This window comes from Hippopotamus amphibius, chromosome 4 (genome assembly GCF_030028045.1).
Source record: "Hippopotamus amphibius kiboko isolate mHipAmp2 chromosome 4, mHipAmp2.hap2, whole genome shotgun sequence".
In the NCBI taxonomy this organism is placed as follows: domain Eukaryota; kingdom Metazoa; phylum Chordata; class Mammalia; order Artiodactyla; family Hippopotamidae; genus Hippopotamus; species Hippopotamus amphibius.
In genome coordinates, this window is record NC_080189.1 from 73,446,176 (window position 1) to 73,469,827 (window position 23,652).

Here is a 23,652-nt window from a genome sequence, read left to right on the forward strand (position 1 = left end):
TGACTGTCAGTGTGTTTCCATGGAGAAGGAAGGGGAATTCATGTTTGGAAATGCTTCATAAAGTCAGTGACCTCAATAACTTAGGTCTTGGAGTGTCTTTGTTGCAGGGCATGGAGAGTGTGAGGCAGGCAAATGCCAGTGCTTCAGGGGCTGGGAAGGGGATCGGTGCCAATGCCCTTCAGCATCCGCCCAGCACTGTGTCAATCCAAAGGGCCAGGTGTGCAGTGGAAGAGGCACATGTGTATGTGGAAGGTGTGAGTGCACCGATCCTAGGAGCATCGGCCGCTTCTGTGAACACTGTCCCACATGTCACACAGCCTGCAATGAAAACTGGTATGTGTTTTCCAATTCCAAACATACATAAAGCAGTCCTTCATTATAGCCATGTTCGACCTTTTCTATTTTGCCTACCTTAACCTAAAAGTTGCCAAATACTCTCCAGATAAATTATCATCATGCTAAAAAAGAACTGAATGAGGAATTTAGGAATTAGAAGGCTTAGATTCCAATCTTTGGCCATCCATGAGAATTTATCTAGGTATTCACAGCCTTTTTGGAAATAGGTTTACTTTTTCAGAAAGAATAATATTCAGTGTTCATAAAGGTTCATTAGGATTTTTCCCCTCAGCTTTTTTCAGATGTAATTGACATATAACCTCGTGTAAGTTTAAGATGTACAACGTGACGATTTTAGGGGCTGCCTGCTTCCCAACTTACTATTAATTAGCTGTTTGATCTAGGGCAAGACTTTTTAAATTTTCTGTGCCTCAGTTTCATGATATCAAAGTGAGGATGATGATAATAATAATAATAATAATAATAATAATACCGTGCTATAATTCTGTGAAATAATTAAATCACATATTCATGCAAAAAAACCTAAATCTTTGTATTTGGTATATAGTAATCACAAAATGTTAGCTGTTATTACTGTTTTATTTTTATTCTTTTAAAGATAAAAAGTGGTGGCTATGAAGCACTCTAGAAAGAAGTGATGGATAAGTGAGAGGTGACATAAAATACTGGTGGCATTGTTGTTTTGTGCCAATAATTAATTTTCCAATAACAATTTGAGTCCTGCTCGAAGACCACGACTCAAAATAGCACTATGCCTTACAATTTGTTTTATTCAATTTTTTAAAAGACATTCTCAAGTAAAATTTTTAAAATTATGCATAGTAGGTTATGTAAGTCCCTAGGAAGAAAATGATGGACGTATTTCTAATGAACCCAACCAAAATTTGAACTGTATATTCATTGCTAAATTTTTCTAGTAGTATCATAATATTCATCTACTAACACATCTGTGCTAGTTGGTTTTGGTTTTGATTTTGTAGTGAGAGTATCTTATTCATTTCCTAGAGATTTTCTTCTCAATACGGAAAAATTAAGTTGATTTTATACATTAAAGGATTTTAAGTGGTTAGAATGTAACTTTGTATTAAAATCAGCCAAGATTACAAATAAATGTCATAATTTTCTTTCCCAGTTTGTTATTTTATTTTTTACAGAAAGTACTATAGGCTACATCCTTTTGAAAAGTTAAATGTTTTCACTTCTGTTCTCCCTTACAGGAATTGTGTGCAATGCCTTCACCCTCACAATCTGTCTCAAGCTATACTTGATCGGTGTAAAACCTCATGTGCTCTCAAGGAACAGCATTATGTGGACCAAACATCAGGTAAACAAAAGTTTAATAATGAAAGTTCTGAAGAGTATCTGTAGAGAATCATGTTTCCCCAAAGGCTCATAATCAACCATCCTAAAGAAAGAACTAACTGCTTCAATGTTTTCAATCTCCCAGAAACAGTGCTCTATAAAACCAGCTGAGGATATTTGACGTGGTATGGCTGAATTGTTAGATCTCCTGTCTCAACTACCCAGCTAAATTCGCATGTTGTGCACCTCCCTGGAAGTACACCGAACAGATTTTCTAGAGAGAGAGACCTCAGTGAGCCAAGAACAGGAGTTTCCTACATAGAGTCCATTTCACCCTTAGAGACAAGGTCCATGGAGCCATAATTACCCTTCACAACCCATACTTGCTTCCAGTTATAACCTTCCTCATGTCAAACTAACATTTACTTTCATGTTTCAGGTGATGCCAAAAAATTCTAAGTAGCAGTGATCTGCTTTTGCAAAGTACATAACTTCATAAGGGCCATTCCTTCCTGATAATTTTCATTCTTCTGTAAATATAATTTAGGGGTGAATAAATATTTATTAAAGATGGCACAATGGAAAGGGTATGGAAATTTTAGTCTGAAGACCTTAGCTTCAGGCATGTCTCTTGTAGTAGCTAAGAAATATCAGCCCTCTTACAGAATTTCCCTAAGCCTCAGTTCCCTCATGTGTAAAATGGAGATAAACAGTGAACATGAAAAAAAAAAGTTAAATTAAAAGATGAAACATGTGAAAGCTGTGTTCAAAGACCATTTTGGACAAAAGTTCATTAGAACCCAAAAGCCAGCACCCCATTTTGTTCAGCTTTAAGGTGTTAAACTATATAAGAATTAGAAATGAAGCTTGAAATTATGTAATCATTGAAAACATTTCTACTGCTACTATTATGTCTAGTCTCCCCCCAACCTGTAAGAATAATTCCAGATCTTCAAGAGACTGCACAGAAGAATAAATTTTCTCCAGAGTTTTGTTTCCCTCTCCCCTCACATCCACACTAATCTTAGCCTATAATAAATTTGGCTTTGAAAAGATCCCATGTGCTGCCAGCTGGGGCTGCAGCAATCACACCCGAAAGCCAAGTGCCTTTTCTAATAAATAGAGACCTTATTGTCAACATGTAATTTATTATGTTAAGTAAACAAACCTATTCTGACATGTGTGGTTACAGAAAGCATTTCCTTAAAGCTCTAAGGAAAAGCCTTTGCTTGACCTAAACTAAGAAAAGAGTCATGGCCAGGGCTAAATTTTTAGCTCTCCAAAATTAAAAATTTTTAAATGCTTGCAGATCCTAACCCATTAGAAATATCTGTAAAATGTATTAGTAGCTAGGGGGCTCCCCTCCCCTTCACAACTATTGTGCAAGGAAAGGGAAAGGGCATTTGTTAGCCACCTCTATTATCTATCCACTTGATCATACTTAAAGGGTATTCTTTTGGTCTTTCTGGCTAAGCTCCTAGTAGGCGAGAAGCCAGTAAGTGAGTTCAAGCCACGTGCCCTCTTAGCTGATTAAGTATTCTAAGTCAGTCAAGGGAAATGAAAAACGTGCATGTCACAAACCTGAGCACCACCAAGGGTACCACCTTTGAATAGAGAATCTTGGATTCTCTCTGTGTGTGAGACCGTAACAAAGGGAGACTTGCACTTGCATTTGGTGTTTCTATTCCACTTAGTAATCCTCCAGCCTCCTTTTAGCATTTCTTTCAAGGAATCTTATCATTATGACCAAGAGAAAACTGCGCTCTAAGTCTTCCCACTTGCAGAAGAGCCCTTGCCCTTGTTACTGAGTTCTTGGCTTATTCAAGAGCATGCTTGGTCATCCCTGGGAAATCAGACACAAATCACTGATGACTGGGTGGCTGCTCTTCTAAGCCTTGGCAGGTCCCTTCCCAAAAGGCCTTCTCAAGGAGACCTTCAGACAGTTAGGTGAAGTCCCCAAAGTCTGGAGGATGCATGATAAACACATGCTTCTTTCGGCCAGGAGGTAATTTTGTGAGTGTGGGGCAGCTGGTGAGTTCTGTGGAAACTTGTGTATTATGCAACCATGTTCCTCTTAGATTAGGGTAATACCTCTGGCAGCCACAGAGCCCGTAGACTTTCTAACTATAGTTTGTCAGAGGTCTACTGCTAAAACAGAGACCTAGAATTCCCCTCCTCTTAATGCAGCATTTCCTTTTCCAGCTAGTAATTATTTGTTCTTGAAAAAACAAAAAGTGGAATTTTTAGAAGCAAAATAGGATAGATTTGGTAAAAATCTCCTTTTGACAAGTAAATAAATTAATAAAAACTGAGGAAAGAGATTTGGGTATTCTCCCAAATTGTACACTCCCATTTCCTGGAGAAGCTATGTGTAATAATAATGAAAACTTACACTGCAGTTTCAAAGGAAATATTTATTCATCTATTAGAGTAGTACTGATTTTAGCTTCTGCAGATGTTTACTTTATTTTCCATTACTGATGTGTAACAAATGAGGAGTTTAACAAGAAAAACATATGTTAATGCACGGAGCTGTTAAATAATTTTTTAAATTCTATTTTCCACTTAGTGATCCATACCACACCACAAAAACTGTGCCTCTCTCTGTCATGGACAAAATTATATTTGATTAAGGGACCTGGACTTATTCCAGTTAGTACAATTAAAGAATCAAGCTGCAAGGAAATAATCTTGTTGAATACCTTAATTGTGGCTATTTTCCAAAGGAGAGTTTTCTGTTGAAAATATTTGAATAATAAATGTGTAATAATAATTAGTTTACTTTTTGAATCAACAATAATGGCAGTACTTTATTTTAAAAATGCAGATTTGCAAATATCTCTGATCCAATAATTGAGATGATGAACAGTATTTACTTCTAACATTGTTAGAATCCTTTGGTTTACTCATCCCAGTTTTTTAAACTATTTATTTGTTTGATTCTTTACAGAATGTTTCTCTAACCCAAGCTATTTGAGAATATTTTTCATCATCTTCATAGTTACATTCTTGATTGGGTTGCTTAAAGTCCTTATCATTAGACAGGTGATACTACAATGGAATAGTAATAAAATTAAGTCCTCGACAGATTACAGGGTGTCAGCCTCAAAAAAGGTGAGTGAATTCTAAAAAAGAATTACTATCAGTATGTTATTGTCTACTTTCTATATTTAGGCTCTTAATTAATGATAATATTTCTTCTCCATCAAGGACAAGTTGATTCTGCAAAGCGTTTGCACAAGAGCAGTAACCTACCGACGTGAGAAACCTGAAGAAATAAAAATGGACCTTAGCAAATTAAGTGCTCATGAAACTTTCAGGTGCAACTTCTAAAAAGAAAAAAAAGTACTTTATGGGAAACTGGATTTTTAATAATTGCTCCTAAAAATTATTATTTTAGAAGTCACAGGAGGAGATAAATTTTCTAGATCATGCCAGCTGCTGGCTGTCCACTCGAATGAAGACTGACAAGCATCTTCATCATCATGTGACTCACATTGCTGCTGAATTTTTCAGAGAAAAATGTGTCTTACTACTGTTTGATATTAGTGTCATTGTAGCACTTTACTGTAATATATAACTTATTTAGATCAGCATAGAATGTAGATGATCTGAAGAGCACTGATTACACTTTACAGGTACCCGCCATTTCTACACTTCCCAGAGAGACAATGCTGTGAGATAGTTTTGGCATTGTGTCACTACCAGGGTACTTAATCCCTGCACCAAACATGCAGATGTAAAGATAATAATGCGGTTATACTAATGTTGTCAAACACTTCAACACCTGGCAGTGAATAGACAAGAACAGATAGATGAATAAATGATTAGTATTTCACTCATTCAAGAGATGAACAGATAAAACCTTAACCTAGAGGGATACTGTTTTTGAAACTAGTTTTATGCATGTGTGTTTGTTTTCTTCTTTTACAAGATGGATACTAATTCTAACATTCTTTCCTCTTTGCCTTTGTATTTTGGTTTTCTTTCTTACAGGATAAGTTTATATATGTCACAGATGACTGGATTAAATAAGTGCTAAGTTACTACTGCCATAAAAACCTAATAATAATATAATGTCACTTTATTAGAATACTTTTAAAAGCTGAATGTTTAATAAGGGACACTTCAAGTAACATCAAAATCTGAACAGCTTTGTTGTTTGCAGACATGGAATTTTATATCTTCTTACCTGGTAAACTGGATGGGTTATTTCACCATTTCATTTGTCTAATCATGTAGAAATTCATGACATACTTAGAATCTCTGCCTCAAGCAGAGTGCCACACTTACAAGTTTTCGCCAATATTTATTCAAAGTAGATAGTAGCATTTTTCAAATTAAAAGCTAAATTAAGCTATATTATTTTTTCCCTTTGATGAAGTCTGGGATTCTTTCCCTGAATCACCTCACCCCACTCACCAGAATTCTAAAAGTACATAATTGGAGGAAGATAGACAATATCTTAGAAATAAGCTAATTCACCCCTGTAGTGAGTCGGGGAACTGAAGCTCAGAAAGTTTAAATGATTTCTCAAAAACCCCTAAGTGACCAAGTGGCAGCATTCAGAGAGAACTATTTTCTTATTGCTAGGCCAGTGTTCATTGAACAATGTCATACTACCTCTTGAATCTTTAAAATATTCAATTGGCAAGTATTTTTAAATGTGATTTACTGAAGTCTTTATAAGAAAATTTCAAAACAGAGCAGAAAAAAGTAATTCAAATAGAATTGTCCATGGTTGGGTTCCAGTTTCTCTGCTAATCAGCTTCTAATAGACTGCAAAATGGCCTAACTAGAGGGAAGTCCACTTACACCATAGCTGTGTGAACAGCGCCCCCTGGAGTTGTGCAGTGCTCAGTGCTCAGCCTGAGAGCTTGATACGGAGGCCATGAACTTTTATCTTTCCCTACAGGAACTTCATCACAATTACCATATCCTTACAGACTTATTCAGTCTGATTTTATTGGCTAGAAGTGTGACAGTCCTGTATGCAGTATACAGCTTTGCCTATGACAACAAAGGAATTTATTTTAAATTCCTTTAAAATGTCTTCTTATAATCAGCTTCCCAGATTTTCTGTCTTCCAGCATTTGAGGTAATCAGATATTTGCATTTTGATGAAGACTAAATCCCACTCCATATTCTACCCTAAAGAGGATTTAAAAATATATAATAAGTTGTTCTGGAGCCAACAAACATAGTAGCTCCATCAGCCGTCCCCTGTAGCCAAGCAATTATGATGCTAGGTTGAACTGTATTTCCTTCCCCAAATGAGAGAGCAGCGGCATTGACATAATTCAGTACTACGACTCAGATAAAATACCTTTGATCACCAAGGATAATGTAAAAATTGTTTTTGCAGCCTGCCTGTCACATGTAGCATTCTTTTTAAAAAGAAAATAAGTGGGTACCGGACAGCCCCCAAAAGGAAAAAGGAGAAAATATCCATTCATTGACAGGCTGAAATTTTTAAAACGTTAAAAAATTTTAAAACATTACAATGTTCATAAACTAATTTCTATGTGGGCTGAATTATCCAAAAGAGCATAATAAACTGAAATTCTTAAAGGGATATATATTTTCACACTCTCACTAGTTTGCACTAATTCATAATGGAACAAGGCTCTCCTCATAGGAAGGGACAAACTTTCTGATAGGCATTTCAATGCTAGATGATGACTGCGGTTATGCTTGTGATGTCTTGTGCTTTCCTTTTTTACTTAAAGATCTAATTCTTAAAAGATTTTAGAGCTTATATTTACTTGAATGATTGATATTTTCCTTGTGAGAAGAGAATTAATATTTGACTAGTCAGAATTAATTAAAAGTTAAGGGAAAACAGGGTATTCTTAGATTAAATAATTTATGTAAATAAAGCCTATTTTCAACTAATATGACAAGAGCCTTTTGAGATTCACTGATATTAAACATGAGTAATGAAACTTTAAATGGTTAACAAAGTTAAGAACTTGAATGACACTTTTGGTACGACAGCATTTCTGTGCCCTGAGGTATGTCATGATTTAGAAATATGGCATCTATACACTACAATATAACTGTATGCATTTTATTTCTTTGGGGATATCTTTACACTGCAGTGTACATGGACTTATAAGCATCTGATATCTTTTTTTTGAAATTTATTAATATTTATGAAGTCACGGATAGTCTCTGAAAGACTCAAAAACTCCCTAAAACTTTGATTATGTCCTAAATGTTCAATTTAGCTTTGGTTTACAAAGATTAAAAAAAAAATCTAAGGTTAAACAGGATAGATTTCTCTAGATGCAAATTTTTCAAAACTCAAAATTAAAATTAGTGGATGCATCAGATGCAACACTTCACTAAAGAATAAATTTCAAATATTTTTTATATACACTTGAAGATATTCTTACGTATGACAACAGGCATCCATAAGATGTTGAAATACGATTATAATGGACTATGAAAAATTTTCTCCATAGAATTATATTCCTCCTGGTACCTGGTATAGTAAGTTAAACTAAATCGCCTTTCCTTACTTTCCTTTCTCCTGTTTTTCCCTACTCATTTTTCCTAAGAGAGTGCCCCAAAACTTCAAGCCCAACAAGCCTAATTGTGAAAAATAACTGACTGTAATGGTATAATGAAGTTCTTCATTTCCAAACATCTCTTAATGATTTTAAAACATTTCAATCTATACACCTGAACAAAGACCCACTAAAAAAACAAAGAATTTAAAATTTTTACAATGTTTGAGCTCTTTTCAATTTTAAAGGATTTGAGTTCTATATATTTTAATAAAAGTATCAAGTGAAATACAGCTACTTGGGAGTTCAATCATGCATATTATACTGTTTTATTTACTCTTAACATTAAATTTACAACTATCCTTATTTATATTGACCTTAAGAACTCTACTTCATGCAATGCAAACTGAGATATATTTTCAAAGAAATATAAAACTAGCATTCTTTCAGATCATTTCCCTTTTCTCTTATAATTTTTCGGTGGCAAATTTATTATGGGTAACTAATTATACATGTTCATATTTCATTAGTTCTAAGACATCCACTTTTTAATTTAACATCTCTGAAATGTATCTTGCAATTATTGGCCTCTTAGATGCAGTGTTTGAAGTTTTGCTTAAATGAATATTACACTAATTCATCTTTAATTAAATGTTCATGGGTATAGGGACATTTCATTTTCATATAAATATTTAAGATAACGTGTTGTCAGTTTTCAGTACATCTGAATCACATACAACTCAACATGAAGCCTAACTATCTGATTATGAGTTCAAATCCTGCAGACCTTTAGGTCATAAAAGCTCTTTCAGCCTCCTATTTATACTTTATGCTAATAGCTACCATTTCAGCAAACCCTAACCTAACTGACAAGAATGAGTGAGTTTCTCCCAGGTTTGTTAACAAATTTTTATTCTTTCTATTACTTTCTAAAGAATACTTTCATATGATCATCTCACTTGTAAACAGAATTAACTGGAAAAAATATTACATAAAACCATATTTAGATTTTGCATATTTAGATTTTGCAGCATCTTGAAATGTCTTATGTCAATGACAGGTGAAAAAAATATGATACAACCAATCAGTGTTGTAGGAAATCTTTCCCTTCAAGTCCTCCTACATTTTTATTCTTCTTTCGCATTTCTTTTCTTTTGTTTGATTTTTTTCCTTTGGCTCTGATAAATTCACCTTAAGCCCATGTAATGACTGTCGTAAGACTGCATATTTAAATTATTTGACTTATATGAAACAATTGTTCAGCTATTTGGGCAGCTGTTAATGAAATGCCTGAGAGTAATAACACTACTCATTTATCTACCTGGATTACTTGCCCACAAAAATTTATCTTTGTAAGCCAACTCTATTAATCAGGTTCCTAACGTCCATAACCTATTTCAGTTAAAATCATCTAATACAACAATTAAAAAAAAAAAAAAAACACTGCCGTCATCCAGGATGGAAGATGTATGATTTGTGTAAAAAATCGTTAGTAACTTTACACTGTACCACAGATAAATGTGATTTTGATAACAATTCCACACAATGACAAGTATAGCACATAGATTTTATTAAGAATATTGAATATAAAATATTTTAATTCTAAATTATAATAAAATATGAACTTGCACATATTAATATAGAAATTCATTTTGTGTCTATTTAACATAACTTTAAAACTATTTTACATTTACCAGCTACTTCATTAAAGTTTTTTAAATCTCTTCAAAAAATTAGAAATGTTTTTAAATTATCAGTAATATAACCTATGTTTCATTTAACAAGTCCTGCCTTTGTAAAAAAAATTTTTAATATAGAGTGTATTTTTAAATTAAAATATTTGAATATAAAATAATTCTAAGAAAGAAAATTCTCATTAAACAAGTCTCATTATTTCTGGCTTTGAATTATATATAAATTTAAATTGCCTTAAATGACACAGAAGATTGAGGAATACAGTAATTTCACATAGTATACTATGAGCCTGTTCATACAATTCTGATTGACTACTAACTTTGGTTTATGTATTTATTAAAGAGCTGACACTGTAGTTTGTTGTGAGATGTTTATTTTTCTAACAGAGCTTATAACATTTATGACAAGGCATTTAATTAATGCATCATTCTGTTTAAAAGTAGGTGTTAACCAATATGAAATTCTATGTTTTAAAATAAAAATGTAAAGATCTAAGAATGCACAGAATGCTTCTTTATTTCTCATTGTTTGCTACATGACCCTCAGCACTACCAGACAATAGTACATTGTCACACAAGGAAATGTAATAACATTCATACATGGTCACTAATAGAGGACACTGCATAATTCTGAAAAGCTACTACTTCTGGAAAACTGTAGAGCTAATAATAAAGATGTGAGGCCGTCCTAATTGCTCTATTTCCCTTCAATAGCTGCCCAATGGTGAAAGCGGAAGGAATATCCTAATTACAAAGAACTGAAAAATTAGCTAAAAAACAAATTGGGCTTTTTCTAGCAGCCAAAAGTTTCTACCATCACTTTGATTACAAACATAACCTATCATGACCTTCAACTGCACATTCTCCAGAGCCATCTTAAAACAAATGAAATTTATGGAGTACCCTTGTGTTATTATTTTCCTTTATTTAATCTAGTGGAGAAACTAAAGCACATGAGGGAACACAGAAAGTTAAATAAGATATGTAGACAGACTCCCTGTCTTTAAGGAGATTTAACAGTTTGAAGGAAAGGGTATGTGTAGCATACCTATAGATAGAAGGGTTTCACTGGAGAGATCAGATGGAAGCTATCAGGAGGTTTAACAAACCCTTTGTTTTTGAGAATTCATCCCAGTTGGGTTTGGGCTACAGTCTTTCAGTCTCAGAATACTGATTTTGTTATGATTGTTGTTTGGCCCCATTCTTCCCTTCCCTCTCTAGCAATAGGACACACCCCCTCAGTTTCAATAGAGCACAGAGCTGAGACTTAACTGCTCAGACTCCTTTGAAGCTAAATGTGGTTATAGGACTAACTGTCGGCCAGTGGGGACAGATGGGAGAGGAACCCAGGATCTCACTTCCTCTTTCCATGTTTTTGTTATCTGGACAATTGGAGGTGTCTTGGCAAAGGAAACCCTGTGCTGAAATATTCAGATTCCCCTTCAGACAACAACTGCTCTCCTCATGTGAACCCTGGTAGGGAAACAATCTTTTTAGCTAAACCACTGTATTTGATGGTATAGCAGATAATCTGTACTCTATGTTATTTATATAATTGTCTCACTAACTCCTCAGCAATACTAAATACAATTTCTGTACATTTTTCAAATAAGGAAAACAAGGCACAGAGAAGTTAAGCACCATGTACAAATGCACACAGCCAGTAGATGAGATTCATAGACAGATCTGTTTTTTGCTCCATTAATGACTGATCATATGTTTTGTGAGGATAGACTTTATTATTAAGTTAACTAGTTTTACTAGTTTAACTGTGTCCTTATGAACAAAAAGATGTGTGCAATAAATAATGCTGAGGAGCTAACATATGTGCAGGAACGCTACATAGGAAGAAGTGAATGGAACTTAAAAATGAAGAACAAAATGTTAAGTGCACTCAGATGCTGTAATTAGACTGAAGCAGGTCCATGGAGGATAGCATTAGGCCTAGGACTTGCAGGAAAGTGTAGCCATGCAGAAAAGCAGGGTCAGGAGAGGTAAAGGAATGGTAAAGTAGAAAAGAGTGGGGAGTCCATCCAAGAACATTGAAATCTTGTTGAAAGGCAGCATTGGATAATGAAAAACTACAACCTACAGGTCCTGGTCTATGGAAAGCTTGCTTTTCTGGCTAAGAAGTTTGAACTTTGGTTACTAGGAAAAAGCAAGTCTTGAAGTTTTTGCATAGAAAAGAGGTATTACTAGAACTATACATGGTTTGGAATATACTAACATAAACTAAATATAATTTTTAATTAAACATTAATTTTATCTCCTCTAATAATAAATATAAATACTGCTTAATAATATGAAATATTTAATTCTACTAGTCTATTTAATAATAAATTTAAATACTATTTAGTACTAATGTAAAAGAAATTGAAGTATACAAGAGCAGAAAAAACTGAAAATCCAACTTCCTAACAACAATTGCTTTCATATGTAGGCATATTTTCACTATATTTTTCTATGCACTTTATAACTTATTATGCAGATAACACATATTTGTTGTAAAACATCCAAAAATAGCTAGACTTTAAAATTAAAATAAATATTATTCCAATCCAACCACCCAGAATTGACCATTGCCATATATATATATAGTGTGTGTGTGTGTGTGTGTGTGTGTGTGTGTGTGTGTGAGTGTCTGTTTGTAACTAAGAAAGAAATATGCTATAAATAGTATGGCATAAAGATATTTTTTCTTCAAAAACACTTGAAACATTTTTTCTATGTCAAGATTTAAACTATAGTTTTAACATGTGGATATTATCCCATCCTAGAATGTGCCACAACCATAGCTCTTAGGTTCAATGAGAAAAAGAATGAGCAAGAAATGATACAAATATAGAATAATGGTTAACAACTTTAGTATTCAAAAGAGGAGATTGGTTAAATAAACTTTCTGAATGGGAGAGATTTGCACATTTATAATGGCAGAGGAGAAGGAGCCAATGTAGACAGAAATTTTTATATTGTGAAGGTTTTTATTGGTCTAAGGTACAATAGGGGAGCATTTCAAATTATGACAAAGAGGAATCAGTGAAATGAGCTTGGAGAATTTTCATGAGGAAATAAAGATTTAGACAAAAGTACAAAGGGAGGGAATAAGAGCTACTGCTACAAGGAAGGTTAGAGAGAACTTGGAGACTGGCTAGATACAGGTGATAAGGAAAGAATTTAGTTGAAGAAAATTCTAATGCCAACTCTGAAAGCCACTACAGACTTCTACCCAAATTGGATAAAACTCCCAATCTGGTCTCACAAACCACATTGTTCTTGCCAGTCCATGACTTTTAGACTAAATTATAACTTCATCAGAATATTTGGCCAGACAAAACTAAAGTTGCAAATGTTTAAACCATGTCAACGGTCATGCTTTCAATATTATCAAAATAAGTCTAAGTGCAAGATAGGCAGTGTCTCCTTTTAATCTACTTATTTATATATGAATATTTTGATCATAATTAGAAGCAGTGGTGGGCTGCACAAGAAAAACAAATGCTACCTTGGCTTTCAACTTGGCAATCCTTTAGCACTTATTTGAACTGGTGCATTATTTAGTACTTAGGGCCCACTGCTGTTTTAGACTTCTTCCAATAAATTGCTTAAAGGTTGTAAAAAAGCATCTGTCTATAGTAGTGAGAGGAAAACTCTTTCTTTATTGGGCTTTGTCATACTCTGTGTTTTTCCATTGTTATGACTACAAAATACATTCTAACTATCTTAAAGTCATGAGAAATAATTATCTACTTAAGAAAATCTTAATTTGCCGTTAACACTTTTTTTACATTTTCCCCTATTAAATTAAGGATAATCTATAGGTCCATGATTTTCAAGCAGTAGTTTCCAGACTGGCAGCATCACTGTCACATAAAAACTTGTTAGAAATGCAGATTTTTAGTCTCTACCCCAAATCTGAATCTGAAACTCTGGGAATGGGGCCCAGCGATCTGTGTTTTAACAAGCTCTCTAAGTAATTATGATGCCTGCCAAAATTTAAGAACCATTTCCATAAAGAGTAAAAGTTAAAAAAAAAAAAAAGAATAAAAGTTAGTATCAGGAAACCAAAAGCTATAGATGACACCTACTGGTGCACATAGGCCAGTACCTGATATTCAACACTCAGTACAAGTACTTATTTGTTAAGTGTTGAGTGAGTCAGTGATGTTCTATTTTCTCTGAGCCCCTTCGACATGTTCCTTTGAAAAGACTATGCTCAAAATTTGTCCGTCATTTTTTTTTGAGGTACACCAAAGTCAATCAGTTGTATTTATACACATATTCCCATATTCCCTCCGTCCTGTGACTCCCCCCCACCCTCCCCATCCCAGCCCTCTAAGGCATCACCCATCATCAAGTTGATCTCCCTTTGATATACAGCAACTTCCCACTAGCTATCAATTTTACAGTTGGTAAAGTAAATATGTCTGTACTACTCTCTCATTTCGTCTCAGCTTCCCCTTAGCCCCTCGCCCCCCGAACCTCATGTCCTCCAGTCCAATCTCTGCATCTGCATCCTTATTCTTGTCCTGTCACTGGGTTCATGAGTACCATTTTTTTTTTTTACATTCCGTATATATGAGTTAGCATACGGTATTTGTTTTTCTCTTTCTGGCTTACTTCACTCTGTATGACAGACTCTAGGTCTATCCACCTCATTACATATAGCTCCATTTCAGTCCTTTTTAGGGCTGAGTAATATTCCATTGTATATATGTGCCACATCTTCTTGATCCATTCATCTGTTGATGGGCATTTAGGTTGCTTCCATGTCCTGGCTATTGTAAATAGCGCTGCAATGAACATATACATGTTTCTTTTTAGATTATGGTTTTCTCTGGGTATATGCCCAGGAGTGGGATTACTGGATCAAATGGTAGTTCTAATTTTAGTTTTTTAAAGAATCTCCAAACTGTTTTCCATAGTGGCTGTACCAACTTACATTCCCACCAACAATGCAGGAGAGTTCCCTTTTCTCCACACCCTCTCCAACATTTGTTGTTTCTAGACTTTTTGATGACAGCCAATCTGACTGGTGTGAGGTGATGCCTCATTATGGTTTTGACTTGCATTTCTCTGATGATGAGTGATGTTGAGCATCTTTTCATGTGTTTGTTGGCCATCTGTGTGTCTTCTTTGGAGAAATGTCTATTTAGGTCTTATGCCCATATATAGATTGGGTTATTTGCTTTTGTGGTATTAAGCTGCATGAGCTGCTTGTATATTCTGAAGATTAATCCTTTGTCTTTGTCTGCTGCTTCGTTGGCAAGTATTTTCTCCCATTCTGAGGGTTGCCTTCTTGCCTTGTTTATGCTTTCTTTCATTATGCAAAAGCTTTTAAGTTTCATTAGGTCCCATTTGTTTCTTCTTGATTTTATTTCCATTATTCTAGGAGATGGGTCAAAAAGGATCTTGCTTTGATGGATGTCATAGAGTGTTCTGCCTATGTTTTCCTCAAGGAGATTTACAGTGTCTGGCCTTACATGTAGGTCTTTAATGCATTTGAAGTTTATTTTTGTGTATGGTGTTAGGAAGTGTTCTAATTTCGTTCTTTTACATATTGTTGTCCAGTTTTCCCAGCACCACTTATTGAAGAGGCTGTCTTTTTTCCATTGTATATTCTTGCCTCCTTTGTCAAAGATAAGATACCCATATGTGCTTGGGTTTACCTCTGGGTTCTCTATTCTGTTCCATTGATCTTCCTTTCTATTTTTGTGCCAGTACCATACTGTCTGCATCACTGTGGCCTTGTGCTATAGTTTGAAGTCAGGAAGCCTAATTCCACCAACTCCATCTTTCCTTCTCAAGGTTGCTTTGGCTATTCAGGGTCTTTTGTGTTTCCATACAAATCGTAAGATTTCTTCTTCTAGCTCTATGAAAAATGCCGTTGCTAATGTGATGGGATTGCGTTGAATCTGTAAATTGCTTTGGGTAGTATAGTCATTTTCACAAAGTTGATTCTTCCAATCCAAGAACATGGTATGTCCCTCCATCTGTTTGTGTCGTCTTTGATTTCTTTCATCAGTGTCTTAAAGTTTTCTGTATACAGACCTTTTGCCTCCTTAGGCAGGTTTATTCCTAGGTATTTTATTCTTTTTGTTGCAGTGGTAAATGGGAGAGTTTCCTTAACTTCTCTTTCTGCTCTTCCGTTGTTAGTGAATAGGAATGCAAGAGATTTCTGTGCATTAATTTTGTATTCTGCTACTTTACTAAACTCATCAATTAGTGCTAGCAGATTTCTGGTAGAGTCTTTAGGGTTTTCTATGTATAATATCATGTCATCTGCAAAGAGTGACAATTTTACTTTTTCTTTTCCAATTTGGATTCCTTTTATTTCATTTTCTTCTCTGATTGCTGTGGCTAAAACTTCCAAAACTATGTTGAATAATAATGGTGACAGTGTCTTGTTCCTGTTCTTAGAGGGAATTCTTTCAGTTTTTCACCATTCAGAACGATGTTGGCTTTTGGTTTCCCAAATATGGCTTTAATTATGTTGAGGTGATTTCCTTCTATGCCCATTTTATGCAGAGTTTTTAATCATAAATGGATGTTGAATTTTGTCAAAAGCTTTTTCTGCATCTATTGATATGATCATATGATTTTTATCCTTCAATTTGTTGATATGATCTATCACATTGATTGAATTGCATATACTGAAGAATTCTTGCATCCCAGGGATAAACCCCACTTGATCATGGTGTATGATCTTTTTAATATGCTGTTGGATTCTGTTAGCTAGTATTTTGTTGAGGATTTTTGCATCTATATTCATCGCTGATATTGGCCTGTAATGTTCTTCTTTTGTGCCATCTTTGCCTGGTTTTGGCATCAGGGTGATGGTGGCCTCGTAGAATGAGTTTGGGAGTATTCCTCCTTCTGCTATATTTTGGAAAAGTTTGAGAAGGATGGGTGTTAGCTCTTCTCTAAATGTTTGATAGAATTCGCCTGTGAAACCATCTGGCCCTGGGCTTTTGTTTGTTGGGAGATTTTTAATCACAGTCTCAATTTCTGTATTTGTGATTGGTCTGTTCATATTTTGTATTTCTTCCTGGTTCAGTCTTGGAAGATTGTACTTTTCTAAGAATTTATCCATTTCTTCTAGGATATCCAATTTATTGCCATATAGTTGCTTGTAGTAGTCTCTCATGATCTTTTCTATTTCTGTGGTGTCCATTGTCACTTCTCCTTTTTCATTTCTAATTCTGTTGATTTGTGTCTTCTCCCTTTTTTTCCTAATGAGTCTGGCTAATGCTTTATCAATTTTGTTTATCTTCTCAAAGAACCAGCTTTTAGTTTCACTGCTCTTTACTATTGTTTCCTTCATTTTTTTCATTTATTTCTTATCTCATCTTTATGATTTCTTTCCTTCTGCTCACTTTGGGGTTTCTTTGTTCTTCTTTCTCTAATTGTTTTAGGTGTAAGCTTAGGTTGTTTATTCGAGATTTATCTTGTTTCTTGAGGTAGCACTGTATTGCTATAAGTTTCCCTCTTAGAACTGCTTTTGCCACATCCCACAGGTTTTGGGTTGTTGTGTTTTCATTGTCATTTGTTTCTAGATATTTTTTGATTTCCTCTTTGATTTCTGTAGTGATTTCTTGGTTGTTTAATAGCGTATTGTTTAGCCTCCATGTGTTTGTATTTTTTGCAGTTTTTTTCCTGCTATTGATATCTAGTCTCACGGCATTGTGGTCAGAGAAGATGCCTGACATGATTTCAGTGTTCTTGAATTTACCGAGGCTTGATTTGTGACCCAAGATGTGATCTACCTGGAGAATGTTCCATGTGCACTTGAGAAGAAAATGTATTCTGTCGTTTTTGGATGGAATGTCCTATAAATTTCAATTAAGTCGAGATGGTCTAATGTATCATTTAAAGCTTGTGTGTCCTTATTTATTTTCTGTTCGGATGATCTGTCCAAAGATGTAAGTGGGGTGTTCAAGTCTCCTACTATTATTGCGTTACTGTCAGGTTCCTCTTTATGGCTGTTAGCATTTGCCTTATGTATTGAGGAGGTCCTATGTTGGGTGCATAGATATTTACAATTGTTATATGTTCTTCTTGGCTTGATCCCTTGATCATTATGTAGTGACCTTCCTTGTCTCTTGTAATAGTGTTTACTTTAAAGTCTAGTTTGTCTGATATGAGTATTGCTACTCCAGCTTTCTTTTGACTTCCATTTGCATGGAATATCTTTTTCCAGCCCTTTACTTTCAGTCTATATATTATCTCTTGGTCTGAAGTGGATTTCTTGTAGGCAGCATATAGAAGGTCTTGTTTTTGTATCCATTCAGCCAGTCTGTGTCTTTTGGTTGGAGCATTTAATCCATTTACATTTAAGGTGATTATTGACATGTGTGTTCTGATTACCATTTTCTTAATTGTTTTGGGTTGGTTTTTGTAGGTCTTTTCCTTCTCTTGTGTTTCCTTCTTAGAAAAGTTCCTTTAGCACTTGTTGTAAGGCTGGTTTGGTGGTGCTGAATTCTCTTAACTTTTGCTTGTCTGGAAAGCTTTTGATTTCTCCCTCAAATCTGAATGAGATTCTTGCTGGGTAGAGTATTCTTGGCTCTAGGTTTTTCTCTTTCAGGGCTTTCCATATATCCTCCCATTCCCTTCTGGCCTGCAGAGCTTCTGCAGAAAGGTCAGCTCTTATCCTTATGGGTTTTCCCTTATATGTTATTTGCTGCTTTTCTCTTGCTGCTTTTAATATTTTTTCTTTGTGTTTAATTTTCATTCGTTTGATTAATATGTGGCTCAGTGTATTTCTCCTTGGGTTTATTCTGTATGGGATTCTCTGTGCTTCTTGGACTTGATTAATTATTTCCTTTCCCATGTTGGGGAAGTTTTTCACTATTATCACTTCAAATATCTTCTCAGACCCTTTCTTTTTTTCTTTTTCTTCTGGGATGCCTATGATTCGAATGTTGGTGTGCTTAATGTTATCACCAAGATCTCCGAGACTGTCTTCCATTCTTTTTATTCTTTTTTCTTTTTCCTGCTCTGTGGCAGTTATTTCCCCCATTCTATCTTCCAACTCACTTATTCATTCTTCTGCCTCAGTTATTCTGCTGTTTATGCCATCTAGAGTATTTTTCATTTCGGTTATTTTGTTGTCCATTACTGTTTGTTTGCTCTTTAGGTCTTCTGAGAGTTTATTAACTTTTTCTTGTATTTTCTGTATTTTGTTATCGAGATTTTGGATCATCTTTACTATCATTACTCTGAATTCTTTTTCAGGCATGTTTCCTATTTCCTCTTCATTTATTTGGTCTTATGGGTTTTTTTCCTGCTCCTTTGCCTGCATGGTGTTTCTTTGTTTTCTCATGGCAGTCCAGACTTCAGAGGTTGCTTGTCCCAGCAGTAAAGGGGTTTAAAGAAGACTGTCCAAGCGCCATACTAATGACAGAGTGTTGAGTCAAACAAATGATAATTGAGGTCTCTGGAATGTGCAGAGCCATTACAAGCAGGTCCAAAATGGAGTGAGAAAACTCACTCCATTTTTATTATAGTTAAAATCAAAGTAATAAAGTGATTGTCTGGCATGTTGTTTAAAAAAAGAAAATTGACTTCAACTACATTTTAAAAGAAGCCTAATATATCCAGTGTATGTAGAGGCCCACATTAAATATTTTATTATCTACAGGCAGTTCTCTTTTTACTATCACTTAAACACTTTCTATTATCCCCCAAAGTGAAATGCATGTGAATTTATGTTTGGGTGTATGCGATAGTGGAGGATTTCTACCACTGCCCTAATTAATAGGAAAATTACTAACATGGTCTGTGGAGTTCCATCTTGGTCAGAGAGCTAAATCTTCTCTTCATATTCTCATGTCCACCAATGTATACAACTTCTCTCCCTCCTCTCTGTTCAGAGGCACTTGCAAGTGTCCAGGTCTGTTGGCTGTCTACAGGGAATACAAGTGGGACAACCATACCAAGGACAACTGGGTACAGCATCCCTTCCATTCCACTCCCTGGTTACTGGAGTAAAAAACCCTTCTTCTCTCCCTTACTTTGAGGAATCATATTTGTTTACTCTTCTCTAAGAAAAATGTCAAAGTCACCCCTTTCTCCCTTACCCCAGATCCAGTCTTATCTCATCTTGAAAAAAAAAGTAGCTCTACGGGCATGCATTGAAATTTGTCTCTGGTCCTCTAAATTTCGCACTTATTTTGGTAGTGTGGACTTAGACAAGGGAAAATAACTTGTACAGTACCAATGAATAGAAAAAAAGGAAAGGAAACATAAACATATGTGTATATAGGGGACAGACAGACCCAAAGAATGAGAAATGTTACTGAGAACTTATTCTGGGACTCTGGATCCCTCAGGCCAAGGAGGTTATAAGGAGAGGGCAGAGACAGGAAGGAGTTAATATTGCTAAAAATAATTTTTGAAAGACCCCTGCTTTGAGTCTCCACTTCAGCTCTCTTTGGGGATAGGAGGAGATATTTCCTCTAACTTTCAGCCTAGTATGGCTTCAAGGGAATCCTTTAGGACCTTTGAAATGTATTTCCTACACCTGGAAGACAGAGAAGTCGAATGTCTGGCTCATGCCAGAAAAAGAGGCTTCATCATAGATTAGTGCTCATAACACATTAGGCTACGGCCTGGGTCCTATCTCCTCCAGGAAAACTAGAGGGGATGAATGGCTAGTACTAGGTATATCTGTCCTAATTCTAACCAAGTGTCATTCTCACTCTACAGGTATATAATTATTTTATATTTATATATATAATTATATATAATGGCACTTATAATTATATATAATTACATATAATTTGAAACAATTAGTAGGTGCCATTTTTTTCCTTTCAAATATCAAAACAATACTATCAGACTCTTCTCAAGAATGATTTTAGATGTAATTTAAACTCCCTCTCCCCAACCAGACAATCCGAGGATAACAAAAAACATGTATTGAAAACATTTGCAATAATACTATTTATTATGTTTTTAAAATTACTTAGAGTTTATTTTTAGTGCACTTAATATGTATGAGATTACTTTGCATAAAAAATATTCACCTTAATCTACAGATTGATTTTGCAAACACTGGTTACTTTTCACTTGGCAATTTCCTTGCTTCCTTTGGTTTCTATTTTTAGAAAACAGAAATACAGAATATTATTCAACATTTAAAATGACTACAGTTCTCTCTTTTGCCCTTGGATAAATTGTGAAAAGGCCAATTATTAAGCTTCAAGATTTCATTACTTTGTCCTCTGATGACATTGAGTCTCTTTGGGTAAAGAAACACATGAGTCAAAATTGTATAACTAGAATGGTAACTATATATGTCAGCTTTTAAATTTCCTTTAATAAAAGAAACATATGCAATTTAAGTTTCTTCCTAGCTCCTTAGTCATTTAGTAAGAATAAGCATACATCTTAATTCTGTATTCTAGTAATGAGTAGATAATGGTCTAATTAGTCAGTAATCATTTGAAAACAAGAGCAGATAGAAGAAGAAACCCACACGCTTTCAAAGATACGAGGAGAAAGTAAATGTATTCTTTAAAATGATGGTGAGTGAAGGCATCAGTGAGTCTTTATGATGAGTGTAGGTGGTTCAAGAATAAAAGGGAGACAAATGGTGAAGAAAAAGTCACAGCTGGAAAAATCTCCATGACTTATCTACCAGCCCTTACACACACACACAGACACACACACAGACACACACACACACACTCACATACATACACACACTCACATACATCTACTCTGTATGAGATATCACATCAGTCATGACATAGCTGCCCAGCATCCCTTTTGGATTTTCTTTCTTTATGTTTAATTTACATGCAATATAATGCACAAATCTTAGGTTTATAATTTGATGAGTTCTAAAAAATGTATATACCTATGTAACCATCATAGAACATTTTTGTCACTTCAGAAGTTTCTTTATGACCCTTTCCAGTCAATCAATCCCCTTCTATGATAGTTAATTTTATGTCAACTGGATTGGGACACAGTGCCGAGATATTTGGTCAAGTAGTATTCTGGATATTACTGTAAGGGTGTTTTTAGGGTGACTAAAAACATTTTACATTTTAATCAGTGGACTCTGAGTTCTCCATAATGTAGGTGGGGCCTCATCCAATCAATTGAAATTGAAGTTGAATCAGTTCTATCACTAAATAGAGCAAAAGGCTGATCTCTCTCAAGCAAGAGGGAAGTCTACCTTTGGAGCAACATCCGCTTTTCCTGGTTCCCAAGCAGACTACCTTTGGACTCAAACTGCAACTCTCCTGAGTCTGTTGCCTGCTGGCCTCCCCAAACAGATTTTGGACTTACCAGGCCTCCACAATTACATAAGCCAATTCCTTTAAATCTGTCTGTTTGTCTATCTGTCTATCTACATCTATCTATCCATCCATCCATCCATCCATCCATCCATCCATTCTGTTGGTTCTGTTCCTCTGGAGAACCTAATACACCTCCCCTTCCATGCAATTGTTGATTTCTCTTACCATAACTAAACAGCTTTCTTATTTGTAATTTCCCGCAGAATTAATAGACTTTCCTCTGACATTTATCCAAACCCAATCTTCTCATAGGAATACTAAAATATGGAAGCTAGCTTAATTCTTAAATAAATTACATTTGCTTTTTTTTAAAGTCAGGTTTATTGTAGTATAATTTATCCTATAGAAAAATTCACTCTTTTCAGATGCATCTTGAAAAATGCATGTATATCACTGTATAACCTCTATCATAAATAAGATACGGAATCATTCCCAAAAGTTTCCAATGCCTTTTATAGCCAGCCAATTCTCTTTTTATCCCCAACGCCTGGCAACCACTAATCTGATTTCCATCCCTATAGTCTCCTTTTATCAGAATGTCATACAAATGGAATTATACCGTATATAGCCTTTTGTGCATGGCTTCTTTCACTTAGCATAGTGCTTTTGAGATTGAACCATAATGGCATGTATGTGTAATACATACTGCTGAATTGTAGGATTCTACTGTATGAATGTGCCACAATTTGATGATCCAGTCACTGGTTAATGGGAATTCGGACTATTTCCAGTTTTTAATGATTTTGAGTGAAACTGCTATAAGCATTCTTATAAAGGTCTTAATGCAGACATATGTTTTGTTCCTCTTGTTTAAAGACCTAGGAGTAGAACTGTTAGGTCAAATGGTTAGTGTATGGTTAACATTGCTAGAAACTATTGATCTGTTTTGGAAAGTGGCTGTACCATTTCACATTCACAGCTGCAACAGATGAGTATTCCAGTTGCTCTGTATCCATGTTAGGACATTTTAGTGTCAGGTTTCTAAAAGCCATTCTAGTAGCTGTGTACTGCTCTGTCTTGATGGTTTTATTTGCACTTGCCTAATGACCAAAGATGTGGAACTTCTTTTCATGTGCTTCTTTTACTATCTGTAGTGGCCAGTATCCAAGTCTCCCCCACCCACCCAACCCCCCCAATCGCCAAATGATCCTGAGATACTGATATTCACACCTCTACCTACTTCTCTCCTAAGTTTAATAGGGCTTTGTAATGAATAGGATACCATGAAAATGATACAATGTAACTTCTGAGGCTACATCATAAAAGCCACTGTTGCTTCCTCCTTGATGGCTCTTGGCTCACTCACTTTAAGGTAAGCCAGCTACGATATAATGAAGACATTCAGAAAACCCTACCGAGGGGACATCCCTGGTAGTCCAGTGGTTAAGCCTCTGTGCTTCCACTGCAGGGGCCATGGGTTCGATCCCTGGTGGGGGAACTAAGATCCCACATTCTGCAAGGTAAGCATCGCAGCTAAAA

At 35.2% G+C, this 23,652-nt stretch overlaps 1 protein-coding gene across 3 annotated transcripts in view; it reads left to right on the forward strand.

Annotated features, from left to right (window-relative positions):
• Positions 1-10,350, forward strand: part of ITGB8 (integrin subunit beta 8) — a 91,141-nt gene extending 80,791 nt beyond the window's left edge. For 2 of the 3 annotated variants that reach the window (XM_057732134.1, XM_057732137.1), the window contains 4 exons: positions 108-333; positions 1,575-1,681; positions 4,610-4,773; positions 4,870-10,350. In XM_057732134.1, the coding sequence (XP_057588117.1) occupies positions 108-333; positions 1,575-1,681; positions 4,610-4,773; positions 4,870-4,992 (620 nt within the window). In that variant the 3' untranslated portion in view covers positions 4,993-10,350. Of the gene's footprint in view, positions 1-107; positions 334-1,574; positions 1,682-4,609; positions 4,775-4,869 lie in introns of those variants that run through there. The other variant, XM_057732135.1, reaches the window with a different exon arrangement.
• Positions 10,351-23,652: the final 13,302 nt, after the last annotated feature.